General features: G+C 46.7%; 1 protein-coding gene across 2 annotated transcripts in view; it reads right to left on the bottom strand.

Annotated features, from left to right (window-relative positions):
* ANKHD1 (ankyrin repeat and KH domain containing 1) overlaps window positions 1–24166 on the bottom strand; it is a 1109311-nt gene that overhangs the window by 382699 nt on the left and 702446 nt on the right. For both annotated transcript variants that reach the window (XM_085617924.1, XM_085617925.1), the window contains exon 26: window positions 1670–2132. In XM_085617924.1, the coding sequence (XP_085474050.1) occupies window positions 1670–2132 (463 nt within the window). The remainder of the gene's footprint in view (window positions 1–1669; window positions 2133–24166) is intronic.

The raw sequence follows: 24166 nt of genomic DNA, 5'->3' as shown, positions 1-24166 counted from the left end.
TTTTAAGTCGTTTGAATGGCACAGCGGGGGAAGGAAACAATATAACCGGCCATCCCAGAGCTCACTGTGGTGAGGTATATGGACAAAGATTTTGCAGATAGTAATGAAACCACTGGGGGACATTGTTTGCTCGGAATTGAATACTACATGTACCATCATGCATTTCATAGAAACTTACCTGTGAGCCCACTGGGGATGAATAAGGAGCATGCGGTTAATGGCGCCTGTGAGCAGTTTGGCAGTACACTGCAAGCTCACCTCTGACGAAGGAGCTGTTAAGCCCCGAAGCGCGTAATGAATAGAAGTTTTACTGGACTGGGATTGTCGATTTTAGAAAATAAACAATTCTTCAACCGCCCTGCTGTCGGTGTGTCTGTGCCTCAGGGTGAATTTTATAGGGATTTGATTTCGGTAGCCTGGCCGCAGAAGACACGCCACCATGGGACTCAAGACATGGGGCCAAAGACTTGAAAGGTTTCGAGTTGTTTGAATGGCACAGCGGGGAAGGAAACAACATAACCGGCCATTCCAGCTCAGAGCCCACTGTGGAGATGTATATGGACAAAGACTTTGCAGATATTACTGAACCCATTAGGGGAACATTGTTTGCTCGGAATTGAATACTACAGGTACCAGCATGCATTTCATAGAAACTTACCTGTGAGCCCACTGGGGATGAATAAGGAGAATGCGTTTAATGGCGCCTGTGAGCAGTTTGGCAGTACACTGCAAGTTCTCCTCTGCTGAAGGTGCTGTTAAGCCCAGAAACGCGCAAGGAATAGAAGTTTTACTGGACTGGGTACGTTGATTTTAGAAAATAAACGTTCAACAATCACTGCCGCTATGCCTCGCGTCCCGGGTGCGAATCTCCAGCGGTGGGGAGCCGCTATACGTACATTAGCCGTGGCAGACAAATCTATGTCGGCCAAAGAAGGGAGCACTCACTGCAAATGTAGCGATGTCAGTCACTGACATCGATATATTCGTAGTGCCGAAACGCGTCTGCCAGTGCTGGGAGGTTTCGCACATTAAAAGCATCTTGCTATAATTTTCCGAGAGTGCTCTCTTCTTGGCCGACATTGATTTGCCTACCTGAAGGGATATAGTGCTGAAATTCTTCTAGAACAAGTCTGGGAGAAAATCTTTCTTCTCACAGGAGTGTTCCGGAGGGTGGTACAACCTGATTGATTGAAACTTAAGTTCAGTCTTTTTTTTTCTTCTTCAAATGACTATGATATGTTACTAAACTTAAGGGCCTATGGCCTTTGTAGTCTATACCCATCATTGCATTGCTTTTCTAAGCTACTGTCGGACTCCCATCTGAACTTTGGGAAATGATTCAATCATGTGACTCTATGAAAGATCCAATACTGGTTAAATAACAATATGCATTTTAGACGGTCTCCCACGTGTGATTCTACAAAGACAACACTACAGCTCTGACAAATTTGAAAAATATTTTTCTTACTTTACATTTTCAGTGACAAGACCAATAAATGTGTTTGGTGGATTCAACGATCTAATCAATATCTGTGCACAATAAAACAATTAAGTTTTTGAATAGCTGCTAAATATAACTTTAGACCATATAATGTCTTTGCTTGCACATAAAATGATGCAAGATGTTTGCCGTTAGCAATATATTTTAAAAATACCAGTAGAGGTTTACCTTGATTGAATTCTTGACGCAGTTATGTTGGGCTTTTCTTCATGAGAATGGCGAAGTTCTGATGCAAATCGTCGGTCCGTTATAGCATTCATTTCAGGTGTGAAGTGCATCTCTTGGCTTTTTCCCCCACTGCTGCCCTCACTATTGCAATCTGTACTGTCTAGATTATCAGAGTCGCTATTGCCATCATTACATACACCTCCACCTCTAGGTTCTCCATTTATTTTATTTTTATCTGCTCTTTGTTGCGCTAAAGACATGTGCTCATCTTGCAATATTATTTCAGTGATCTGAGAAGTGTCTTTTGTTTTGTTTTTCTTGTTCTTCCTGTTTGTACTAGGTGTTGTTACAACATTTGCCCTCTTTTTTCCAAAGACACTTGTAAAGGTGGCTGAAGTTGCAGAAATACCAATCGTGGTTGTAGTTGTAGCAGACGGAGGCTCTATAGGAACATCTTCCTCCACTAAAGGGAAAAAATGTAGAAGACAAGGTTTTCTAACTAAGTCAACAGCATTAATAAAATACATTTTCAAGGCATGAACTAATTGAATTAACTTGATAAATCTGAATTAATGTTAGCTGATTATAGTGTTAAGCTAAATGTCCTAAGGCCAAGTGAAGAATAATTATTTAACTGAACACAAAAGGTCTAGGTTTAACAACAGAAGTCGAAAAACCAAAGGATTGGAATGGTACTGTAAAACATTCAAACAGGAGGAGATAACTGCTCAGTAAATAAGTAAGGCTTAACATGATCATATGTGTGCACCAGGTCACACAGTTTTCCCACCAATTATACAACCAGATACATATCACAACGTGCCTGGATGTGGAAAATAATTTTGAACTACAGGCTGCTCCAATGGGCTCAACGAGTGGAGACACCCATGCATTGTCAAAGAAAGTTATGAGTGAGTATCATGAAGATACTGCATATACCAATGATATCACTGGTACCACGATTCCCCGTAAAGTTAAAAAAAAAAAAAAAAAAAAAAGCTGGATCAAGCAGAGAAAAAGCTTACTAAATACAGAACAACCAACCTCCAAAGCATCAGAATGAGAGGAGTAGTGATGGCAAAGAGCAATCTACTGAAAGACAACATCCATTAAAAAAAAGTGTTCCTAAAGGTAGATTTTCCAATGAACACTACTTTGCACATATTCCTCTTCTAAAAAGATTTTTCCTCTTTTAAACAATCACATGAGGGTCCAGAGAGAATACAACAATAAAACTATGATATGTGGGATAACAGAACAATCAAATTGTGTCCAGTTACTTGACTGTGCACAGAAGCCCATGGGTGTTCTTGGCAAAAAATGTCCGAAATGACACATCTATCAACATGGCCAAATAAAGATGGTTTGCCTCTTCTGAAATGTGATTTGATACCTTTGGTGGTTCTGTTATTCTAAGGTCATTATAGCGTGATGCACCGTACAACATTTGAAATAATTCTAGATTAGAGCATAAACAATCTTTTCTGCTGAAGGGTCATCAATGAAGAAAAAACATACTTACCCGCGGAATCAGTTCTTTAACAAGGGTATCTTTATTTAAATGATGAACAGTTAGTAGCCCCAGAAACGTGCTGAAATCGAGAACAATCTTTAAAAGGAAAGAAAAAAAAGATACTTACCTTCAAATATTCTTTCTGGTGGATACTTATCTATCTGCAGATTTCTCACCTTTTGAATATTCCCAGGCATCTCACCTATGGCAGCAGATGAGGTTGGCCCCCTTATGTCGCCTGGTGCAGCACTGATGTGACTTCACTGGAGTTCTATCTCGACCCCGGATTCCGTAAGGAGTGGCAAAACTGTGCAACATGGAACAGGCAAAAGGGCCATCCCCTTTCACCTCTGAATCTTAAGCAATAATGCTTTGCGAATTTGTCAAGTGAGGCCCATATTGTCATACATCTTTGTGATGGTCATTCTACTGGCCGCTGACAAGGTACGTGCGTCTGCTCTTGTGGAAGGACCCCAGATTACTTCTAGTGGTTTCTTTTTAGCAAGAACATAGTAAACACAAGACGATGGGCGGAGTGTGTAGGAAAGTGGCTCTGTATATGCTGTTCCCAAATAAGTACAGTGTGCAGAGTCCACAGTCCCCAGAGGTTTGGCAGAGGCTAAAGTTAGATATAACCTTACTCTCTAAAGTGGTAGCTTGGTCGAGCAGTAAGGCACTATCAGAGGACAGTGTAAAGCATTTGTTGAACACACTCAGTCAGCAAATGGTCTCACACACTCGAGAACTGAACTCTAGGCCAATGGTTTGTATATAAAAATATATGGTTGTTTTATTTTAGAACCAACAATAGGTATCAAAATATACTTTCTCAGAATGAGATGCTTTAGTTGAATACTTTGCAATGGCAATAGACTTTTAAATGCAATAGTTACAGTTTGTTGCAATAGGCAACACAATTTCAAACACAATAATACATTGAGCTCAATGGGAATTTCAAGTTAAATGCAATTGATTACTTTTCCAACTCCAGGACTGGATCCTAGATTCAGTCCTGGGACAGTTCCTAGAAACAGGTGAGTAAATACGATCTAGTTACTGTGGTGATTTTTAAGCATTATTTTGGTATTTTAAAAGTTGACACTTTAAAACTTTTTCTAATGAAATTAACAATGTTATCCTATGGAAGGAAATTCACTTAGCAGGTAAGTGGGGTTATTGTTACTTTTTCTAGCTCAGTGTTGGATCCAGCACTAGTGTACCACCTGTAAGCAGTTGAGAGAATGCGTTTAGGTTATTCAGGCGATTTTTAACAAATATTTGTAATTTTGCAAAATCGACACTTAAAAGCTTTTTCAGCAAAAACCAGGCAATGTTATCCTATGGAAGGCAATTCAAGTTGCAGGTAAAGTATGTTCTCGTTACTTTTGTAATCCAGTGCTGGGCTCCTAGGCTCAGTAATGGGACATCTATCTAAAACAGGTAAGTAATTACGTTTTCACAGTTGTACGATTTTTAAAGCATATTTGTAGTTTGCAAAAATCGACACTTAGAAGAAATTTCACAGAAAAACAGTCAATGGTTTCCTATGGGAGAAAATTGAGTTAGCGGTAAGGGTGGTTGTAATTACTTTTCAGGGTCAGTGCTGGGCACCAAGGTCCAGCACAGGGATGTCTCCTAATAGCAGGTGAGTATTTTCGATTTCGCTACTCGGTTGATTTTAGGTGAATATTTTAAGTTTTAGAAACTCTCCACACAGAAGAATTTTCAAGTGAAACCAGCCAATGTTACCCTATGGAAGAAAAGTGAGTTATCTGCTTTTGGGTAAGTACTCGACTGGCAGAGTTAAGGTGCTGGGCATACACTCGGGGGTCTCCCAGGGTCAGGTAAGTACAGTTGTTACACCCTCAGCGGCACTGGGGCAGCCGGGTGCAGAGTGAGGTAGGCCCAATGTTATCCTCTAGGAGGCAGGGGGCCCGTGGTTGGTGGCTGCTGGCTAGTAGGCCACGTGGCTGTGGGAGCTGGGCTCCTGGTCACTTGCTCAGGGCAAATGGGTCAGTAGGTTGGAGTAGAAGTTGCACTGTCAGGGCCACTCGGGCGGCTGGGTGCAGGGTGCTTTTGAGCAGTCGGGCGTTCAATGGATTGCAATGGAGAAGCTCAAGAATGAACAAAGGCTGCAAGCTCGGGGACGAAGATTCTTTAGGTGCGACCACCACTTTGAGAGGTAAGTTGGGTAGTTGGAGGATAGGTAGGTACCCAGGAGTGGGCACAGGGGGCTGCAGGGCGCCGGGTGCAGGGGTGCCTTTTGGTGTCGGGAAATCTTACCCTCTGTTGATCGTGGTTGGGGGGGGTCCCTGGTTCTGAGGCTGCAGGCGTCGTCAGGAGCGTCGAGGTGGATCCTTGGGTGCCGGATTTGGGGTCACAGTCGCTGGGGGGACGTCCTCGGGTCTTTGTCCACTCCAGCACAGGCCAGGCTTGGCTGGTGCAGAGCGTGCAGGGTTCGCGGTTCCTGGCTGATGCCAGGGGTCAGTTACTTGCTTTGAGCAGTACCACTACCCCTGGGAGTCCCAGATGCTTAGAGTCACAAGGTAGCCAGGTCCTCCGGGGTTTGTGAGGTTGCTGGCCATCGGAGATACCGGAATTTAGCAGGAGCAGGATCGAGGGTCGACAGGCCGGTAGGGCTGGGGCCAAAGCAGTTGGTGTCTTTCTCTTGTTAGCAGCTGCACGGCAGGTCTTCTTGCTTCTTGATCTTCTTTGCTGTTTCGGAATCTAGATATAAGGAAGTAAAGTTCAGGGTGCCCCTAAATACTAAATTTAGGGGCGTTACAGGTAGGTAAAGGGCAGGGACCACTGGGTCCCTGCCCTGGGGTGGGTACACCCCCCTATCCTGCCACTCTCCTGTGGGAGGGGTCAGTGGCCTAGTCCTGATTGGGCAGGGCTCCCCATCTTCAATCTTCAAGATGGCGAGAGCCCGGAGATGTGCTTCACTTCGCCTCCCCCAACTGAGGGGTGGGGTTGGCAGAGGCTGGCACACCCCCTGTCCTTCCTTGGGGTTTCGGGACCGGGTCTACCCGCCAGAGTGGGGGTTTAAAACCAGTAGGGGCCAGTTGCTGAGTGCAGCAAGTGGCCTGGTGAAGCTCACAAAGGCGGCATGCCTTTGAAGCTTCCCCTGCCCATCCTGGAGGAGGAGACCTAGCACCTCGCCCAGGATGTGCATTGTTGCAGGCCCAGGAGAGCGGATGGCTCTCTAACCAGGGGTCCAGTAACATGTCTGCTGTGTGGCAGCCTAAGCAGCCCCTAAGACCAGACGTGGATTGTAGGTTAGGTTCAGGGGGCATCTCTAAGATGCCCTCTATTGTGCATTGTACATTAAATCCTGCACTGGCATCAGTGCAGGTTTAATGTGCTGAGAAGTTTGATACCAAACTTCTCAGTCTTCAGTGAAGCCATCATGGTGCTGTGGAGTTTGTGTTGACGATCTCCCAGCACCATATACTTTTAAATGGCAGCACTGCACATACAGTGCCCAGGAATGGACCTGGGTACTGTAGGGGCACAGGGCTCATGCTCCTGTACCCACACCACTGGCATAGGGCACCCAGCTAGAGGGGTGGCTTATGTATGCCAGGGCAGTGCATGTTGTGGGCATGGTTCACAGGGATGTGTGCCATGTCGACTCTCTGTTTCGTTCTATACCCAGACACATAGCCTGCAAGGGCAGTGTGTTTGTGTCAGGGTACAGGGCCTCTAAGGGTGGCACAATAGGTGCTGCAGCCCTTAGGGGCCTTCCCTGGTCACAATGCCCTGGGTACCTACTGTACCATTTACCAGGGGCTGACATGTGGCTAGGGTTTGCTATTTGGGTTTTAGGTTTCAGCACAGTTTTTAGGGAAGGAACATAGGCCCTGGGCACCTGATTGGCAAAAGCCCAGGGCACACTCAGTCAAAGTACATTCAGCAATTCAGTAAAAAGTGGGGGCATACCATGCAAGAAAGATGGCACTTTCTCACAGAGTGCTTAAACTTTTCAATCACTCACTTTCAATCAAGACATCTGGGTTAAATCCATTGTTCTTTTGCTAACTATGCCTCCCCAGTTTGCGTCCAGTCATATGCAAATCAGTCCTGACCCTGCTTCCCATGGGAACAGTCCAGCCCGAACTGCCAGGCCAGGTCCTCCCTGGACCAGAAACAAGCATCCTGGCACCTGTTTCGGGGTATCACTCCTCATCAACCAGGCTAGCTTGAATCCAGTGGCACAGCGAGCAAGGGACCCACATCTGGGCATACTCTTTTTTTTTTGGTGTCCTCATTTTGCCGCTTAACTTGTTGGGAATACTCCCTTTCCCTTAGCGAGCCAAACGGGAAAAGAGTCATTCCACACAAGAAATCTAGCTGCTTCCACTCCAACCCCTCTTAAGCATGACACGCAGAAGAAGGGGACCAGGACAGACAGCTATTTATTGGCTTAATCCTTGGACCCCATTCCTCTGACACCAGTCAACCAACATATCCCAAACTTTCCTTCGACTGCCTGGATCACATGCCATATCCTGTTTACTGATATAAATGATGATGTTTTTACACTCTGAAAAAAGGATGGGGATTGTAGATTTCCACGCTCTACATATCTCTTCTACCCAATAAAATAACAAAATATTAATCTTGCTGCTCTCTTATTTAAGAAAACAGAATTATCATGAATTCCCAAAAATATGAGTGAGGGGGTTACTTTTAACCGTGTTCCAGTTACTTCCGACAAGAATTCACATAGGTCCGACCAATAGTTAGAAATCTCTGGGCAAGTTAAAAACATATGATAGTCATCTGCTAAAGGATCTTGACACCTTGAACACAGATATTGATTTCCGGTAGTTTTTGTAAGTTTTACCGGGGACCAATATGCTCTATATAAAGTAAACAGATGGTTACGTTTTAAAAAGGCAGGTTTGACTATCTCTCGAAGCAATGCAAATGAGGTCATCCAGGTCTCAATAAGATTAATATTAACAACATCATGACTCCAGATCTTTTGAATGTCTTGATCAATGTCATCTTCCGCTTCAATAAGAATTCAATACCAAAGAGCAATTTCTCCTTTGATACCGCCAGGTTTCATCGCTTAAATTAACCAGGAATCATCCTTCTGTTCCTCCCAATTTTGCCTGTCCCACCAAGCGGAGAGTTGATAGAATTTAAATCTGGTTAATTGTCCCCGAGTACATGCTTTCAAAGACTCCCAAGTGACCAAATCCGCTCCCATTCTCAGATCTCCCCACCTTAAGATACCCGCTTGTTTGAATGGTAGACTGAGCTTATCTTCCAAGCAGGCTGGGGTACCGGGGGAACCCCATATTGGAGCATGATCAGAGTAATACGATATTCCAAGTTTTTCCGAATAAACACCCTTCTTTACTGCTGCAATAAGATCTTCAATTTCACTTTTTTGAATAATTTAGCATCCCCGAACTTAAAAAGAAATTGCCTATGTTCTTCGCCAAGATCACCTAGCATTGCCCCATATAAGAGCCCTGATGCAGAATCATCTGGTCTATTTAGTAACATCCTAAAGTTTTTAAAATGAAAAAGCCAGAAATCCGGAAAAGCCAGTCCCCCCTTCTCCAACCTTCTCCTTAACCTCTTCCAAGATATACGGGAGCCCTTAGAAGCCCAAACAAAACTACCAATCTTACCCTGTAATTTTCCAATTTCATTTTTATCAAATGAAAGAGGTATTGTGTTAAAAAGAAAGGTAACCTTTGGAAGTACAATCATTTTTATTAGGTTGACCCTACCATATAGGTTGAGAGGGAGATTTGCCCATCTTGTCAATAATTTCCCTACTTCCTGGCTAATCCTCCTCCAGTTAACCCTTGGAACATCCAGTAACCTCTGCGTAATTGTAATACCTAAATATCTCATTTGATTTTTTGCTCCGGGTGTCGGAGAAGGTTGGTTCCACTCCATAATTTCAGTTTTATCACGGTTGACCCTGTATCCCGAGACCTTCCCAAACAATTCTGCCTTAATCATCAAATTGGGTATAGCCTCCTTAGGGTTAGTAGTGTACAAAATAAGATCATCAGCATATAAGGCTAATTTAACCTCCAAATCCTGAAATCTAGAAGGAGAAGTGGAAATATCTTGTCTAATAGAGGCAGCAAAAGGTTCAATATAGATATTAAATAAGAGGGGAGACAACGGGCAGCCCTGTCTAGTTCCTCGCCTTATATTAAACGATTCCGTTAACTCCCCATTTACTAACACTCTGGCTCTAGGATCGCTATATAAAGACTGAACCGCTTTTATTAAGTTCTCGGGAAATCCGAAAACTTTCAAAGTCTCCCAAAGATAAGGCCAATAGACCTGATTGAACGCCTTAGCGGCGTCGACTGCTACTGCTGTCACAGGGAGATTTAGAGATTCAGCCGGATCAATTACGCTGAACATTGTAAAAGTCAATTCGTTAAGTTGCCTTCCAGGAACAAAGCCCCTCTGATCCTTATGAACTACACTCTTAATTATCTTTGCAACCCTAGCTGCCAGTATCCCTGTGAACATCTTATAATCCACGTTCAGCAGAGATATGGGCCTATAGGACTCTGCAGACAACGGATCCTTATTTGGTTTTAAAATTAAAACAATCGTTGCCTCAGCCCAAGATGTCGGAGGATCCTCCCCTTCCCTCAAGATAGCATTAAAAAGTTTTTTTATCATAGGTATTATACTGACCTCGAGGGAAGAGTAAATTTCTATTGGGAGGCCATCTGGCCCAGCGGCCTTCCCTCCAGCCATCCGACTCATTTGTGTCCTAATCTCCTCTTCACTTATCTCTGAAGCAAGAGAGTCTTTTTGGTGTGCACTCAATAGAGGAAGATCCAAATTTCCTAAAAATTGCTCTATTTTTACCAATCCTGGAGTAATATCGTCTTTATATAACTTGGCCATGTAAGCCCGTATTTCAGCCCCGATTTGTGTACTAGTGTCAACTATTTGACCAGTTGCACTCTCTTTCAGACTACTGATTTGATTTTGTACTTTATCCATTTTAGCTTTCCAGGCAAGAAGCCTGCCACTCTTGCCATATGAAAAATTCTGGAGTTTACTAACCCTCCATCTATCTAGTAAAATTTTATCTAAGTGACCCCGGTATTCTTGTTGAAAATATTATTTAGTAATATTAGGGACTTTACTAGGAGATTCAACAGAGACCCTATGGAGTTCAGACTCCTTCATTTGAATATTTTCCAGGAGGTAATTCTCTCGCATCCTAGAACTACGATTTTTACCCAGCATAGCGGATGTGCTTAGGGCTCTCAAAAAAGCCTTAAAGGCATCCCAAATTACCTGAATTTTAGCGGAACCATTGTTATTTTTAGAAAAAGTCAAAACCTCTTCACACATCTTAACTTGAACATCCTCATCTAATAAGATTGTCCTATCAAGGGTCCATCTTATCGTAGCTTTCTTTTCTAAAATTTTCAGAGAAAGATGGACTGAAGAATGGTCTGAAAGAGTGGCAGGAAGATTTTTAACCTTTCTCACTCCCTCAAGTAAAGATCGATCTATTAGAAAGTAATCAATGCGCGAATGATGTCCATATTTCTTGCTGAAAAAAGTATATCCTTTCTTATCCCCCATCTTTAGTCTCCATACGTCTACTACATTTAATTCCTGGATCATAGTTTTGAGTGTTGCCATTGATTTTAAGGGAGTGACATATTTTACTTTAGATGTTCTATCCAGATCAGGTGTTTGAATTAAATTAAAATCCCCAAAATTAATGACTGGACTATTGGTTGTCACCAAAGCAGCCTCCAATTTACTTAGCGCATCTGGGTTATCCTGGTTGGGGCCATAATAACGGACACATGCTAAAGCCTTGTTTTGTATCTTAATGTTAACCAGTATCCACCTCCCAGATGTGTCCGTATACTGACTTTCCAATTTGATACCACACCCTGATCGTATAATAACAGCTACTCCTTTCGAACTCCCTCTCTGTTCAGAAGAAACAACATCCTGGGCCCAAGCCCATCTTTTAATCATAGATATACATTTGATATTCTCTAAATGAGTCTCCTGTAAAAGAATAACACTTGCCTCAGAATTCTTAAGAGATTCCATTATACGGGCCAATTTCCTTGTAGATCTCACCCCATTTACATTCCATGAAGTGAGATGCAGCAAATTTTTACTCATATATTAGATAAGAAAACCCCCTCACTCCAACTCTAACATAAATACAATTCATTAGCACCACTTTGATGGGAAGCATCATTAACAAAATTACTCAATTTTGACTAATATCTGGCAGAAAGAGGACAAACATTTTTTTATTTTTTTCTCCCAACTGCTCCCATCCCCATGTGAACCCTCCCTCGATCCTCCCCATGGGAACCCCCCTATCTCTCTCTTGGGGCGCGAACGCCTTCAAGAAACCCCTATGCTAGCAAGATGAACCCAGATACTCTGAACTAAACCACACCTAACCACTACCTCTACTGACTCTACATAATCCTAATACAAAAAGAGAAATAATTGTGCTGTTTTAGTAAATTGTGTGAAGTGAGAAAAAACCATATACCTTAACATCAGATGTGGAGGGAGAAAACTCGAAAATGAGTCTTTTACAAAATTACACTAGATATTCACAGAAGAATACAGGGTAGTGAGCTGAGTCTTAATCGAAGATCTATTCTGCTCTAATCTGCCCCACCCATCTGTTCTAATAACGCATCTACTTCTTCTGGATTTTGAATATTATACATTTTATTCTGCCATATAATCCTCAGCATGGCAGGAAACTTCATTTGCACTTGTGCGCCCTTAGCGTGGAGATCACTCATTTTTTAACCTAGAAGCCACTGCCACTCAGCTTTCCTTTTTCCCATGTCAGAACGTATCGTGAATGTAGAATCTCCATAAGTCAGAAAACGCTCTTTTAATGCACGGGATAGAACGAACTCCTTAGTAGAATAAGTAAGGAAATAAATTAAAATCTTCCTGGGGGCTTTCCTGCCAGTTTGCAGTCTATATGGACCTCTATGAACTCTCTGGAGTTCCTTACCCCAGTCTATATCCGATCTATCGGGGAACAGGCCCCCCCAGCAACTTACAGACAAAGCTCTTTATATCCGCCCCTTCCACATTTTCATCAATTCCTATAAGGTGAATGTTGTTTCGTCTGGCCTGAAGCTCAAGTCTTTCCAAATCCTGTTGGAGGATCTTATTCCCATGTTTGAGCATCTCAATTTCTCCGACATTTGTGGCAGTGGCCTCCCCTAAATTCTCTACCTCCTCTTCCAAACTCTGTGCGTTTCACTAAACCATCTATCTTCTGTTCAAGAATTTCCCCTTTATTTTGGATATCCTTTTGATTACTCTCAGATGTCTCAAATTTAGTTAAGATCTCTTGCCTCAGCGTATTTATCAAACCTACCAGCTGATCTGCTGGGGCCATACTAGGAGTTTCTTCTAGAGCCTGATTCCTCGACTCCAGACTCATGCCATCCTTAAGAATTCTTTAAACAGAGAAATTATGATCAGTTGTATCATTGTCATTATTTGCTAACCTCGTATCCTTCTGGAGTACCTCAGGTAGATTCTCACGAACGTCTACCAATGGAGAATACCGATTCTCCAACCTCAATAAACAGCTCTGTGGTTGAGAAGGAACCATTCTCTCTGCTGAGTTTTGTGGGCTCTCCCTTTCTCCATCAGTTAACTGAGAACCTGCAACCTGCTCCATTATTTTAAAATACGACTTAAGGGAAGGAGGTGGTTTAGGTACAGACCGCACCTCCTTAGACCCACACTTTTTAACTTTGACTTTTTTCGAATTTTTCTTAACAGGAGTTTTAGGAGTAACCCCTGTAAGGGAATTACCACCTCTATCTTCCCCTGTCTTCTTCCTTATAGTGGCAGATCTAAGCAGATATCTGTTCCTCTCCGGGAGAGAGCTCCCCTCTTTAGTATTGCTATTAATATTATCACTCTGTGGACTCGCTTCCTCCGTAGAAACTTGATCCGATATGGATGCCCTGACCCCCACTTTATCTAAAGGTATAGATCTTTATACCACGGGAGTCAGGGCACGAGAGTGCAGCTTTCTCTCCATCCACTCATTCCCTACTTTAAAGTATATATTCGCTGTGCAGAAATATTGTGGGAGGGTACTTGAAGGGAAATTAGAAAGAGAGTTTGGAAAATCCACGCTGACAGGCCCACATTTACCAAGTTTATCTCTTTGTCTATTATATACAATTTTGGTCCTGGAACCTACTGAAGGAAAAACCCTCTTACCGATGTACAGTTTTCTTTCTGCAGCACAAAATCTCTTCCAACCCACTACCGCCAAACTCCAGCCCACCAAAGGGGCGGAGCCACGTCTTTCAGCGGTAACAGAATCAATAATCAAGCCCATATACGAGCTTATCTAAATACTTTCTCGACAAATAAGTAGTCACCCGGTATTAACCGGGATAATCAACCGCAGAAGTGCCACAGAAATAACGCGCTACGAAACTCGCCCCACCGGCACAGTACCAGTCAGCTCCCTCTGCACACTCAGATCTCTCTCCCACAGCTCCGGCAACTCGTCGTCCACACCTCCTGCTCCAAGAAATAATATCTAAGATAGCGCTTATTTCACTTTCGGTTCGCCTCCGCCAACTCCTTCATCCGCTGTCCCCCGCTGGGTCCATCTCGCTGCACGAACGGGCTCTCCCGACTGGCGTCAACCAGCCGCCATGTTCCCCAACCACGTGACTCCTGTCATCTGGGCATACTCTTGGCCACTTAAGGCGAACATAGCGGTTAGCTGTATCTGCAGGAGAGTTTCCTAGTGATGTTGTGGAGTTCTTTCAAGTTTCAATGGCTTGCGTCTTCCTGGGCTTCTGTGGCAAGACCATCGATGAATCTGCTTGTATGCTCTTCAGCTTCTTTTTACTTCCTAGTTGGTTTTGATATATTCGCCTTGAGCGTTCACTTTTTCTCATCTTGTTAGGCTGGTGTTCACTGCTGCTTTTTTTCCCTTCCTCTCTTAGAATGGCAGAGTCTCGACAACTTCAACACCTGACAAATTAAGGGTATTAAGGAAAATGCATAGTGAAGTGGAAAATGTCATGTTAACTGAAATGCATTCCCCAAGACTAGGGGTGGTTAATAATTTCCACTCTGCCGGCAGAGTTTTGTCCACTTTGCGTGATGTTTATAACACAGAGTTCTGACAATGCTCTCCGAGAGAGGATTGGCGTCCCCTAGCACGATTTTCGGATGCAATGATGGCAGCTGGCGAGATCGTTTCAAACTAGGCATTTGTGGGGAGTCGTGACCATTCACAGTTAGAAAGCCGCCACTTGAGCAAAAAAATCTACTTGCGCCTTCTGGCGCGCCGCATGCTGCAGTTCATGCTGATTTTGCAGCATGGAACAAGCTCGTGGCACAAAAAAATCAGTGCAAGCAGCGTGACATGCCAATCCCGCCTGCTCACGGAACTCAGCCTAATTTCACTGAGTTTTCATCTAACTCCACAGGATTCCGTGTAGTGAAACCCTGCCAGTTCCGCCCACCCCTCCCCAAAACTCACTGATGGAAACAAGCGGGGCACTGAACTGAGAGCAATGTGTATTCTACAGAGTGGCAAAATGGTCCACCAGAGTAGTGGACCACAATGTAAAAATGTCCTGAACCACCTCTTGATGGAGATGCAATTTGTGATTGACAAAATGAGGAAGACTCAGGTTGTTGACTATTGTTTCTGGGGTGCCTGTTAGATTGCTGGAGAGCAACCAGTTTTCATGCACTTCTGCCAGGCCTAGACTCTCAGAGCTTCCAAACAGAGAAGAAGAGAACTCCACACCTCCCTGCTTGTTCACATACATGGGAGTCAAGCAGTCTATCAAGAACTGAACCTAGCTGATGTGAATCACCTTGAACTCAAGCAAATTGTTACACTTTTTTGCTCATCCAAAGATTAAAAGCCCCTGACCTACAGTTTGACCAGATGTGCACCCCACCAAAAGGTAGCACCATAAGTCACTACCGTGTAGTCACAGCTGCTCGTAGTCAAAAGAACATCCCTCTTAATAGGTTCCTCCACTGAACACCAACATCTGAAGCAGTGTCTGGGGCAGGGGTGGAGCCTCATGTCTCATAACTGAGTGACCAGTAGGATGCAGGTCTAGCAGGCAGAGAACCTTCAGGACAAACTCAAGCTCCCTACTGACATCCGAATTGGGTCCCCAATCTCCTGGATTATCTTGGGAAGAAGGAAAGTCCGGAGGGATGTTGTGTCCAGCACTGCCTCTATGAACATGAAGTGCCAAGTGTAATCCATATGTGACCTGGGTAGACTGATGGACAAACGCTGAGGCGAACTGCAGAGATGCCATGGTATTCAGATGGTCCTACATCAGCTGCGGTGAGCCCGGCTTGTGCAGCAAATTATACAGATATAGAAATACGGAAATCCCTGACCTGCTCAGATGTGACACACCAATCGCCATCACTTGATGAAGACCCTGGTTGACTCGGTTAGTTTGAGTGGGAGGACTGTGAGCTGGTAGTAGGTGGAGGCTACCACGCACCACAGATAACGCCTGTGTGAATTCAGTATCAATATGCAGAAACTCATAGAAGACATCATCCATAATTCTAGCATCAAAAGCAGCCCACCCAGGTAGAGAATCTTGAACTTCTTGTGCAGGTAAAAGTTCATGACCCCAGAGTTCAAGACCAAGCGCAAGTCGCCTCTCCTCCTTGGAATCCAAGTACCGCTATGATGAGCATCCCTGTCCCATTTCCTGCTCCATGACCAAATACACGATCATTTTCTGCAGAGGTGCTACCATCTCCTGCAGGAGAAAATGTGTGATCCTCTGAGTAGAGGGGCCACATCGGCATAGAGGATGGAGGGTGGGGGCCATGGGTGGCCTCTGGTGGAAGTCAGCATTGACATTTTTTTTTTAAATCTGCAAGCCCACTGGTCCTGCTGGAATGGCCTTCCAGGCTTCTATACTGGATCACACTTTTCCACCAAAAGGCTGTGCATGTTCTCTTAAGGGGAAGCTAAAGCAGATTCCCAGGTGATGCAGGGAAGAATAAAGAGGAGGAGGGTTATTGGACCAGTCTGCCGTTGGGCTTGCTTCAGGCCTTGTACTGTCTGAAGAATTGGTTAGGCTGTTGGAATATGCAGGGATATGTGGCAATGAAGAAAGGGAAGCCCTTTGGAATAGCCACAAACTTCATGCTCTGTGTATGGAAGTCCCAGGATGGAGACGCTAAGCTCAGTGAACTAGCAATCGGCATCCCAGGTTTGCACCACTGCAGGGCAGAGCTCTCTTTCTGCCCAAAGAGGTGATAGACATCAAATTGCATGTCCATAAGGATGGCTTGTACACTGCCCTAAAAGGCTGTGACGCAGCCAGCAATGTCTCTTAAAGACAAATGAAGAGCCCTAAGTTTTGGCCACCAAACCCACCATATCCATGCCAGCTCCAAGGATGAGTCTGGCAGCATCTTGACCATCTCTGACCACCTAAGCAAACCTGGGCTGCAGGGGTCTACCAGACTCTGCACCACCATATTTACCATCTCCTAAAGTGTGTGGGTGTACGTGGCTAGAAAGCACACTGAATTCATCAACCGCATCAATAAGCTCCCTGCAGACAACACTTTCTTACTATGGCATCCAATTTTTTTTTCTGTGACTTCTTGTCTAAAGGCACAGTTGGCAACAGGCCAGGGTTGTTTGGAGCAGGAGGCGGTTTAGTGGCAATAAATGAGTGGATAAGAAATCAGACTCCCTGGGTGCCAGCCAATAATGGAGAGCAATTAGTCTGTTAACCACCAGGGCAGACAAGGGCTTGTCCGAGGAAGCCTTGATAGGTTCCATTAATGCTTCATTAAAAGGAAGGAACGGTTCGGACGCCATCCAAGTGGTCTGTAAAATATCTATAAGGATGCTCGATTTGGCTTTGACAGTAGGGAGCGATAGCCCTAGGCCTTTAGCCATCTTCCTAAAGACTGCTGTTAAGGAGGTCATACCTGAGGTTGTCGGTTCCCAAGGGTACTCTAGCTCCAATCGTGCAGAGAAATTCAAAGTGTTGGTGTTTCTGGTGTGCTGAGTAGTATGCAATGTCCGAAACTGCCGTAGAGAGAAAGCTGGTCACCCCAATGTTGTCATCATTCTTGGGGGACAATCTGCAAATAATTTGACCCAGTTGCTAAATTGTGATATATAGTCTTTAAATATTCCCATCTTGGCACAGGCCTCGGTTAGGGTTTGTTTCCATACCTGCCCTCTTCCATCAGTTGTTTGTCTTTCACCCATAGCCATATTAATGCACTTTCTTTGGCAGCTGGTTATAGGTGCTGGTGATGCTGTCGGAATCAAACATGTTACTGTAAGAAACATAGGTTAGTTATAGATTCCTTACCTTAGAATATTCCCCAGGCGTCAGACTGGATCCGAAAAGTTTTTCGGCAGCAGTACCCCTGCGCGTCAGTAGGTGGCGTCTGTCGACTTCTCGTCCATTGTCGGCGTCTTGGTCACCAGGATGACGTCGCGAAAGCTACTTAGACACCGCCCTCGCGCGCTGACGTCACTTCTGTACAAGACTTTCCGCACCAGGAACGCAGAGCCATGCAAGACACTGACCACTGGTACACAAAACTAGGGCCCTGAAAGGACTCCTTAACCCTAGAAATCAGTTCGCAGAATGGGGAGGATGGGTGGGGCGGTAAGGAACCTATAACTAACCTATGTTTCTTACAGATATATCGTTACCTAAGGTAAGTAACTTGTTCATCTGAAAGAAAAAGTTATAGATTCCTTACCATAGAATAGATACCCCAGCAATACCCCGGAGGTGGGTCTGCGAACTAAGTTCAGACCAGAAAGTCCTGGAGAACAAAAAGGCCAAAGAAGCCGTCTCTCAAGACTTGGCTGCCCAGGCAGTAGTGTCTCGTAAACGTGTGCAGTGATGCCCACATAGCTGCCTGACAGATGTAATTTAGGGAGACTCCCCGTCCAAAAGCAGTAGTAGCTGCCGTCGCCCTGGTAGAATGGGCACACAGCCTCCTTCTTAGCCAAAGATTAACAAGCTTTGATGCACAGAACGACCCACATGGAGATTGTCCGTTTGTGCACAGCCCGACCTTTCTTGGCGCCCACGTAACCAACAAAGAGCTGGTCATCCACCCGGAATTCATTGGTGCAATCCAAATAGAAGAGCGCACGTTTGGGATCCAGACGGTGGAGCCTCTCCTCTTTTGAAGGATGCGGAAAGAAGGTGAGCATAGTGATTGTTTGGCCACTATGAAAAGAAGTGACCACCTTTGGAAGAAAGGAAGGTCGAGTTCTGAGGACGACCTTGTCCGGATGAACAGCCAGAAAGGGAGGCTTGGAAGACAGAGCTTGTAGCTCACTCACCCTGCGCGCAGAGGTGATGGCCACCAGAAAAGCAGTTTTAAGAGTTAAGAGTGAGAGGACAGTTATGTAGTGGCTCGAAGGGAGCGCATATAAGATAGGTAAGCACCAAGTTCAAGTCCCACTGAGGCATTACGAAGGGAACAGGAGGAAACAGATGAGTAATGCCCTTAAGAAATCTATTTACAACAGGGGACTTGAAAAGAGAAGGCTAATCAGGAAGCCTGAGAAAGGTTGAAATGGCTGAGAGGTAGCCCTTAAGAGTGACCAGAGCTGAGCCCTGCTGGGCCAAAGAAAGCAGGAACTAAAGAACCTCAGAAAGAGGGGCAGAAAGGGGATCCACAGCCTTTGCTGTGCACCATAACACAAAGGTATTCCATCTGCAGGCGTACACCATCTTAGTGGAGGGATGCCTGGATGCCAAGATTACATCACAGACTTCGGGAGGCAGGTCAAACAACGTCAACTGCCGCCGCTCAATCTCCACGCAAGGAGATGGAGGCTGGACAGGTTCAGGTGGAGGACCGTTCCCTGCTGCTGCGACAGAAGATCCTCCTGAAGAGGCAGTCGGATCAGGGGATCGATGGCCATGTTGAGCTGCTCAGGATACCAGACTCTTTGTGCCCAGTCCGGAGCCACAAGAATTACTTGGGCCTGGTTGCGCTTGAACTTCTTCAGCACTCTGGGTAGAGGTGGTATAGGCGGAAAGGCGCATAGAAGACTACAAATCCAGCGAGTGCTGCCTTGGAAATTCCAACGCGCAGAATTGCTGACATTGCGCGTTCTCTTCGGTGGCGAATAAATCTAACCAAGGCTCTCCCTACTGATGAAAGAGACCTTGCACCACCTCCGAGTGAAGACGCCATTCGTTATCCATCATGCACCTGCGGCTGAGTTCGTCCGCCCTGGCTTTCAGTGAACCTGCCAGGTGTCAAGCCACCATGGATATGCCCTGATGTTCAGCCATGTCCAGAGTTGGAGGGCCTCTTGACATAGGGTCCACAACCCACCCGCCTCGTTTGTTGCAGTACCACATGGCGGAGGCGTTGTCTGTGAACACATGCACTACTCTTCCCCGGACAGAGGGAAGGAATGCCTTTATTGCAAGATGGATTGCTCGGAGCTCCAGAAGGTTGATGTGAAGCCCAGACTCCGTCGGGGACCAGAGGCCTCTGATCTCTGCCTCTCCCATGTAGCTGCCCCATCCCAGGAGGGATGCGCCTGTCACATCTGTGTGTTCTGGTTGGGGAAGGGAGAGATCTGCCGTTGACCCAATCCTGGTTCGTGAGCCACCACTGCAATTGGTGCGCAGTGCCCTCTGAGATCTGGACGCAATCGGAGATATTCCCCCGATGCTGCGCCCACTGGAACTTCAAGTCCCACTGCAGGGCCCACATATGCCACCTGGCATGATCGACCAGCAGGATGCAGGTGGTCATGAGGCCCAGCAGCCTCAGAGTCATCCTGACCAAAACCCGGGATAGTGGCTGAAAGATCGGAATCATAGCCCGAATATCCCGGACTCGCTGTTCGGGAGGATAAACCCGAAACTGTGTGGTGACCAGAACCGCTCCGATGAAGAGGAGCTTCTGAGAGGGGGTCAGGTGCGACTTTGGCACGTTGATTGAGAACCCCAGCGAATGCCGTAGTTTGGAGGTGGGAGACGACTGCCTGGGGCGAGCCCGTCTTCAACAACCAGTCGTCGAGATAGGGGAAGACTGGAACCCCTGATCTGCTCAGATAAGCTTCGACCACCGCCATCACTTTCGTGAACACCCGAGGGGCGCTGGTAAGGCCAAAGGGGAGCACGGTAAACTGAAAATGCTTGTGGCCTTCCGTGAACCGCAGGTAACGCCGGTGGGCCAGCAGGACGGGGATATAAAAATAAGCGTCTTGCAAGTCCAATGCTACCATCCAGTCTCCAGGGTGGAGGGCAGACACCAGGGTCAACATTTTGAACTTCTCCTTCCAGAGGAAGCGGTTGATGTTCTTGAGATCCAAGATAGGATGCAGGCCCTTGTCCTTCTTGGGCACCAGAAAGTAGTGGGAATAGGAACCACGACCTACTTCTGGGGCAGGAACGTGCTCGATGGCTCCCTTTGCCAAGAGAGCCGTAACTTCCTGATGGAGAAGGAACAGATGATCCCCCAACATACGATGGTACCAGGGTGACACGGCTGGAGGGATAGTCTGGAAGGGGAGGGAGTAGCCCCTTCGGACTATCTGCAAAACCCACCTGACCGACGTGATGGTGAGCCAGTAGGGGAGGTGATGGCGAATCCTGCCGCCCACTGGCGTATGATGGGCCTTAAAGGTCGGACTTGGAGGGCTTGGATGCTGCTGCAGAGGGAGGGGTTGGTGGACTGGCACGCCCGCTGGCCCCCAGAACCACACTGGTGGTTCCCCACGTCCTTGGCTGCGCTGAGGTTGAACAGCTTACTCTGGCCTGTGGCTCTGAAAAGAACATGTTGGGACACCCCTTCCGTGGCCACAAAAAAGACGAAAAGCTGACCGTGCAGGAAAAGTGGTGGAGAGGCCCAAGGACTTGGCAGTAGCCCGAGAGTCCTTGAAGTGCTCTAGCACATTGTCTGCTTTGTCGCTGAACAGGCGACAGCCATCAAAAGGCATGTCTGTCAAGGTCGTTCGCAACCAGGCGTGATGGCACTGACGTTGAAATGGTCCTACCCGATGAGTCGGCAGAGTCCAGTCCACAGCAGATGGCGAATCTTGCTGCGTCTCTCCCCTCAGCAACAGCACAGGAAAGCACTGCCCGGGCCTCCTCCGGACACTAACGCAACACTTGCGCCACCGTATCCCACACGGAGTGGGAATAACAGCCCAAGAGGCATGCGGTGTTCACCAACCGCAGCCATAAGCTGGAGGAAGAAAACAAAATTCTTCCCAAACTGATCCAGCTTCTTGGATTTCCTGTCCGGTGGTGCGGTAGGAAATACGCTTTTGGACGCTGAGGCTTGGACTACCAAGCTCTCGGGGGAGGGATGTTGGGAGAGGAAAGTGAGGTCGCCCGGTGCTGGGCGGTGGCATCAGGTAACCATCCTATCCACAGGAACCCCTGTGGTGGGCCTGGACCAAGTGCCAAAAAAGGTGTCCGTGAGGGCTTCATTAAACGGCAGCAGGGGCTCCGAAAAACTCGCTGCCGGGTGAAGCACCTCTGTCAGGAGGTTAGTCCTGACTGACATAGTAGGTAGCTTGAGGTTTAGGGCCTTGGCTGCCCTACGCAACACCACTGCGTAAGACGCTCCGTCCTCTGTAGCCATGGTAGGAGGAGACAACATGCCAAGGTCTGGTGAGGTGTCCAGACCACTGGGATCCCCCAGTTCCTCTCTCCAGTATGGATCGTATTCTAACTGGGCAGTGAGAGGGTCCTCAAACCCCTCCCAGTCTTCCTCACCCTCCTCTGGCTGCCAAACTGGCTGAACATGGCGAGGGTGGAAAGCAGGCACAAAAGTACCCATCGGCGCAGGATCCAGCATAGGTCGGCACTGGATCCAGCCTCGATCGACGCCGGTCCGGCTACGTATCCACATCGGGGTGGAAACCGGGGTCAACGCCGGCTGGAGGTCAAGCCTGCACTGGCTGCGGACATGGTGCCGGAGGAATCGGCGGAGGGGTTACAAGGTCGACCGGCACCGATCCAGATCTTGATCCAAGGGTGCCCTGCGGCTCCAAGGCCGGAGCCATCAGCGTCGAAGGCCTAGGGCCCCCAGCCGAGTCCGCGGGGCCCGAAGGTGCAGCGGCGGAGTCGGGCTGCCGGAAGATGACAGATGGGTCGTGGTCGCTCCCGGTCCCAGGAAGGGAGCCCAGAGTCGACCCAGAAGGTTCCGCACGCGGAGCCGCGGGAGTGGCACCCCCAGCACCATTCGTTGCGTCGGCCAACAAACGAGGGGAAGTCGAAGAGCGACGATGCTTCTTCGACTTCTTCTTGCTCTTCGACTTACCTGACCCAGAGTGCTAAGACTTCGAGGAGTGATGATGGCTCCGTGTTCGGTCCCATGACCTCCCACGCGACCGGGACCTCGAACGACACGGAGCCGATTGCCAGGCCTCAAGGAGCTTTCGGGACAGCTCCCGCAAAGACTTCGGGCCATAGTCCGGCAGTTGGAGCACGACTTGGGGTCGTGGTCGTGCTCCAGGCAGTAGAGGCACACGTGGTGCGGATCAGTCACCGACATCAGTCGAGAACAGAAACCGCGGGTATTGAAACCAGGCATGCCTCGTGCACCAGGAGTCGATGTAAGACTCGAAAAGAGTAGACAAAAAGCCGCATAAAGTCAGTCAAATATTGACTGGGGGTACTGCTCTCTCCGGATCTGCGCTTTCTGGCGCTGAAAAAGAAAGAACTGACGTCAGCGCGCGAGAGCAGCGACTATGTAGCTTCCGCGATGGCATCCCGTCGACCACAACGGACGCGACCGACGCCACCTACCAACGTGCAGGGGTACTGCTGACAAAAAACTTTCCAGATCCAGTATGATGCCTGGGGAATATTCAAAGGTAAGTAATCTATAACCAACTGTTTCTTTCAGATAATGCTGACAAGTTTGTGATCGGTATACCAGCAGCGTGCTGGGTGTCTTTGTGGCCCTGGCAGGTCTAAGGGGTGTTCTCTGCGGCAAGCCTCTGGTGTCTATTGGCGCCAGGGAAATACCCCCAAGCCATAACCCAGTCGGGGGCCCCAAAGAATCAAGTAGTCCACAGGTGCTCAAAAGGGAACCACTGTATTCCTAAATTGCGACATCATGGCTAGCAAAAATGAAGCCAGGTCGGCACCGGAACCTGCAAATACACAGGAAGGCGAGGCATTCAGGCAGCTGGTGTGGGGACTGGAGCCAGCTACTGATTCTTGGCTCTACACCTAGATACATCCTAGACACAAACAGTTGGGATTGCATAGTAAGAGTACGCCCGATTACTACCTTGTACTATATGCCTGCATACATACACTGACTTAGCCCCAGGGTGGAACTATATCTGCTATTTACTCTTGCAGCGCTTCTAATCACTTATATCTGCTTTTGTCTACTGATTATCGCAGCACATGTAGTCTATACAAGAATAATGTTGGTTCAATAAATATAATGACAACGTCCCATTGTAAATTCTCTGTATACTTCTCTGAGAACAAGAGTGCATGAGTGACTGAGCAAAACAGTTCTAGATCTGTTACCACGATCCAGGAGGGATCAGGGTTGCCATGTTCAGTGGTTGCCAGAAACCATTCGCTCCTTGTTTGGGTTGGGGGGGTGGGCTTATGGTGGCACTTTGAGCTAGCTGGACTCTAGGCCAACATATACTACAGGGGAGCATGAAATCAGCCTAGGCACCTCACCCAAAGTTTGTTCTCCACAAAAGTGCAGGCTCTACAGATCAGAGGGAACTACACAACACTGTTTCGAACAAGGAATCCTCTGGAGGAGGAGAGAATCAAGTAGACCTACATCCCACTTGGAACAACCTCTGGTTGTGGAGTCATTACAGCCTTGTCTTATACTTGGATAACTTAAGGGTGAGCGTAAGTAAGGAGTAGTGAATGATGTCAGTATGGTGACCCTATGTATAATATATATAAGGA

This window comes from Triturus cristatus, chromosome 7 (genome assembly GCF_964204655.1).
Source record: "Triturus cristatus chromosome 7, aTriCri1.1, whole genome shotgun sequence".
In the NCBI taxonomy this organism is placed as follows: Eukaryota; Metazoa; Chordata; class Amphibia; order Caudata; family Salamandridae; genus Triturus; species Triturus cristatus.
Note: the sequence above shows the minus strand (reverse complement) of the source record. Positions and strands in the feature narration are given on the sequence as shown.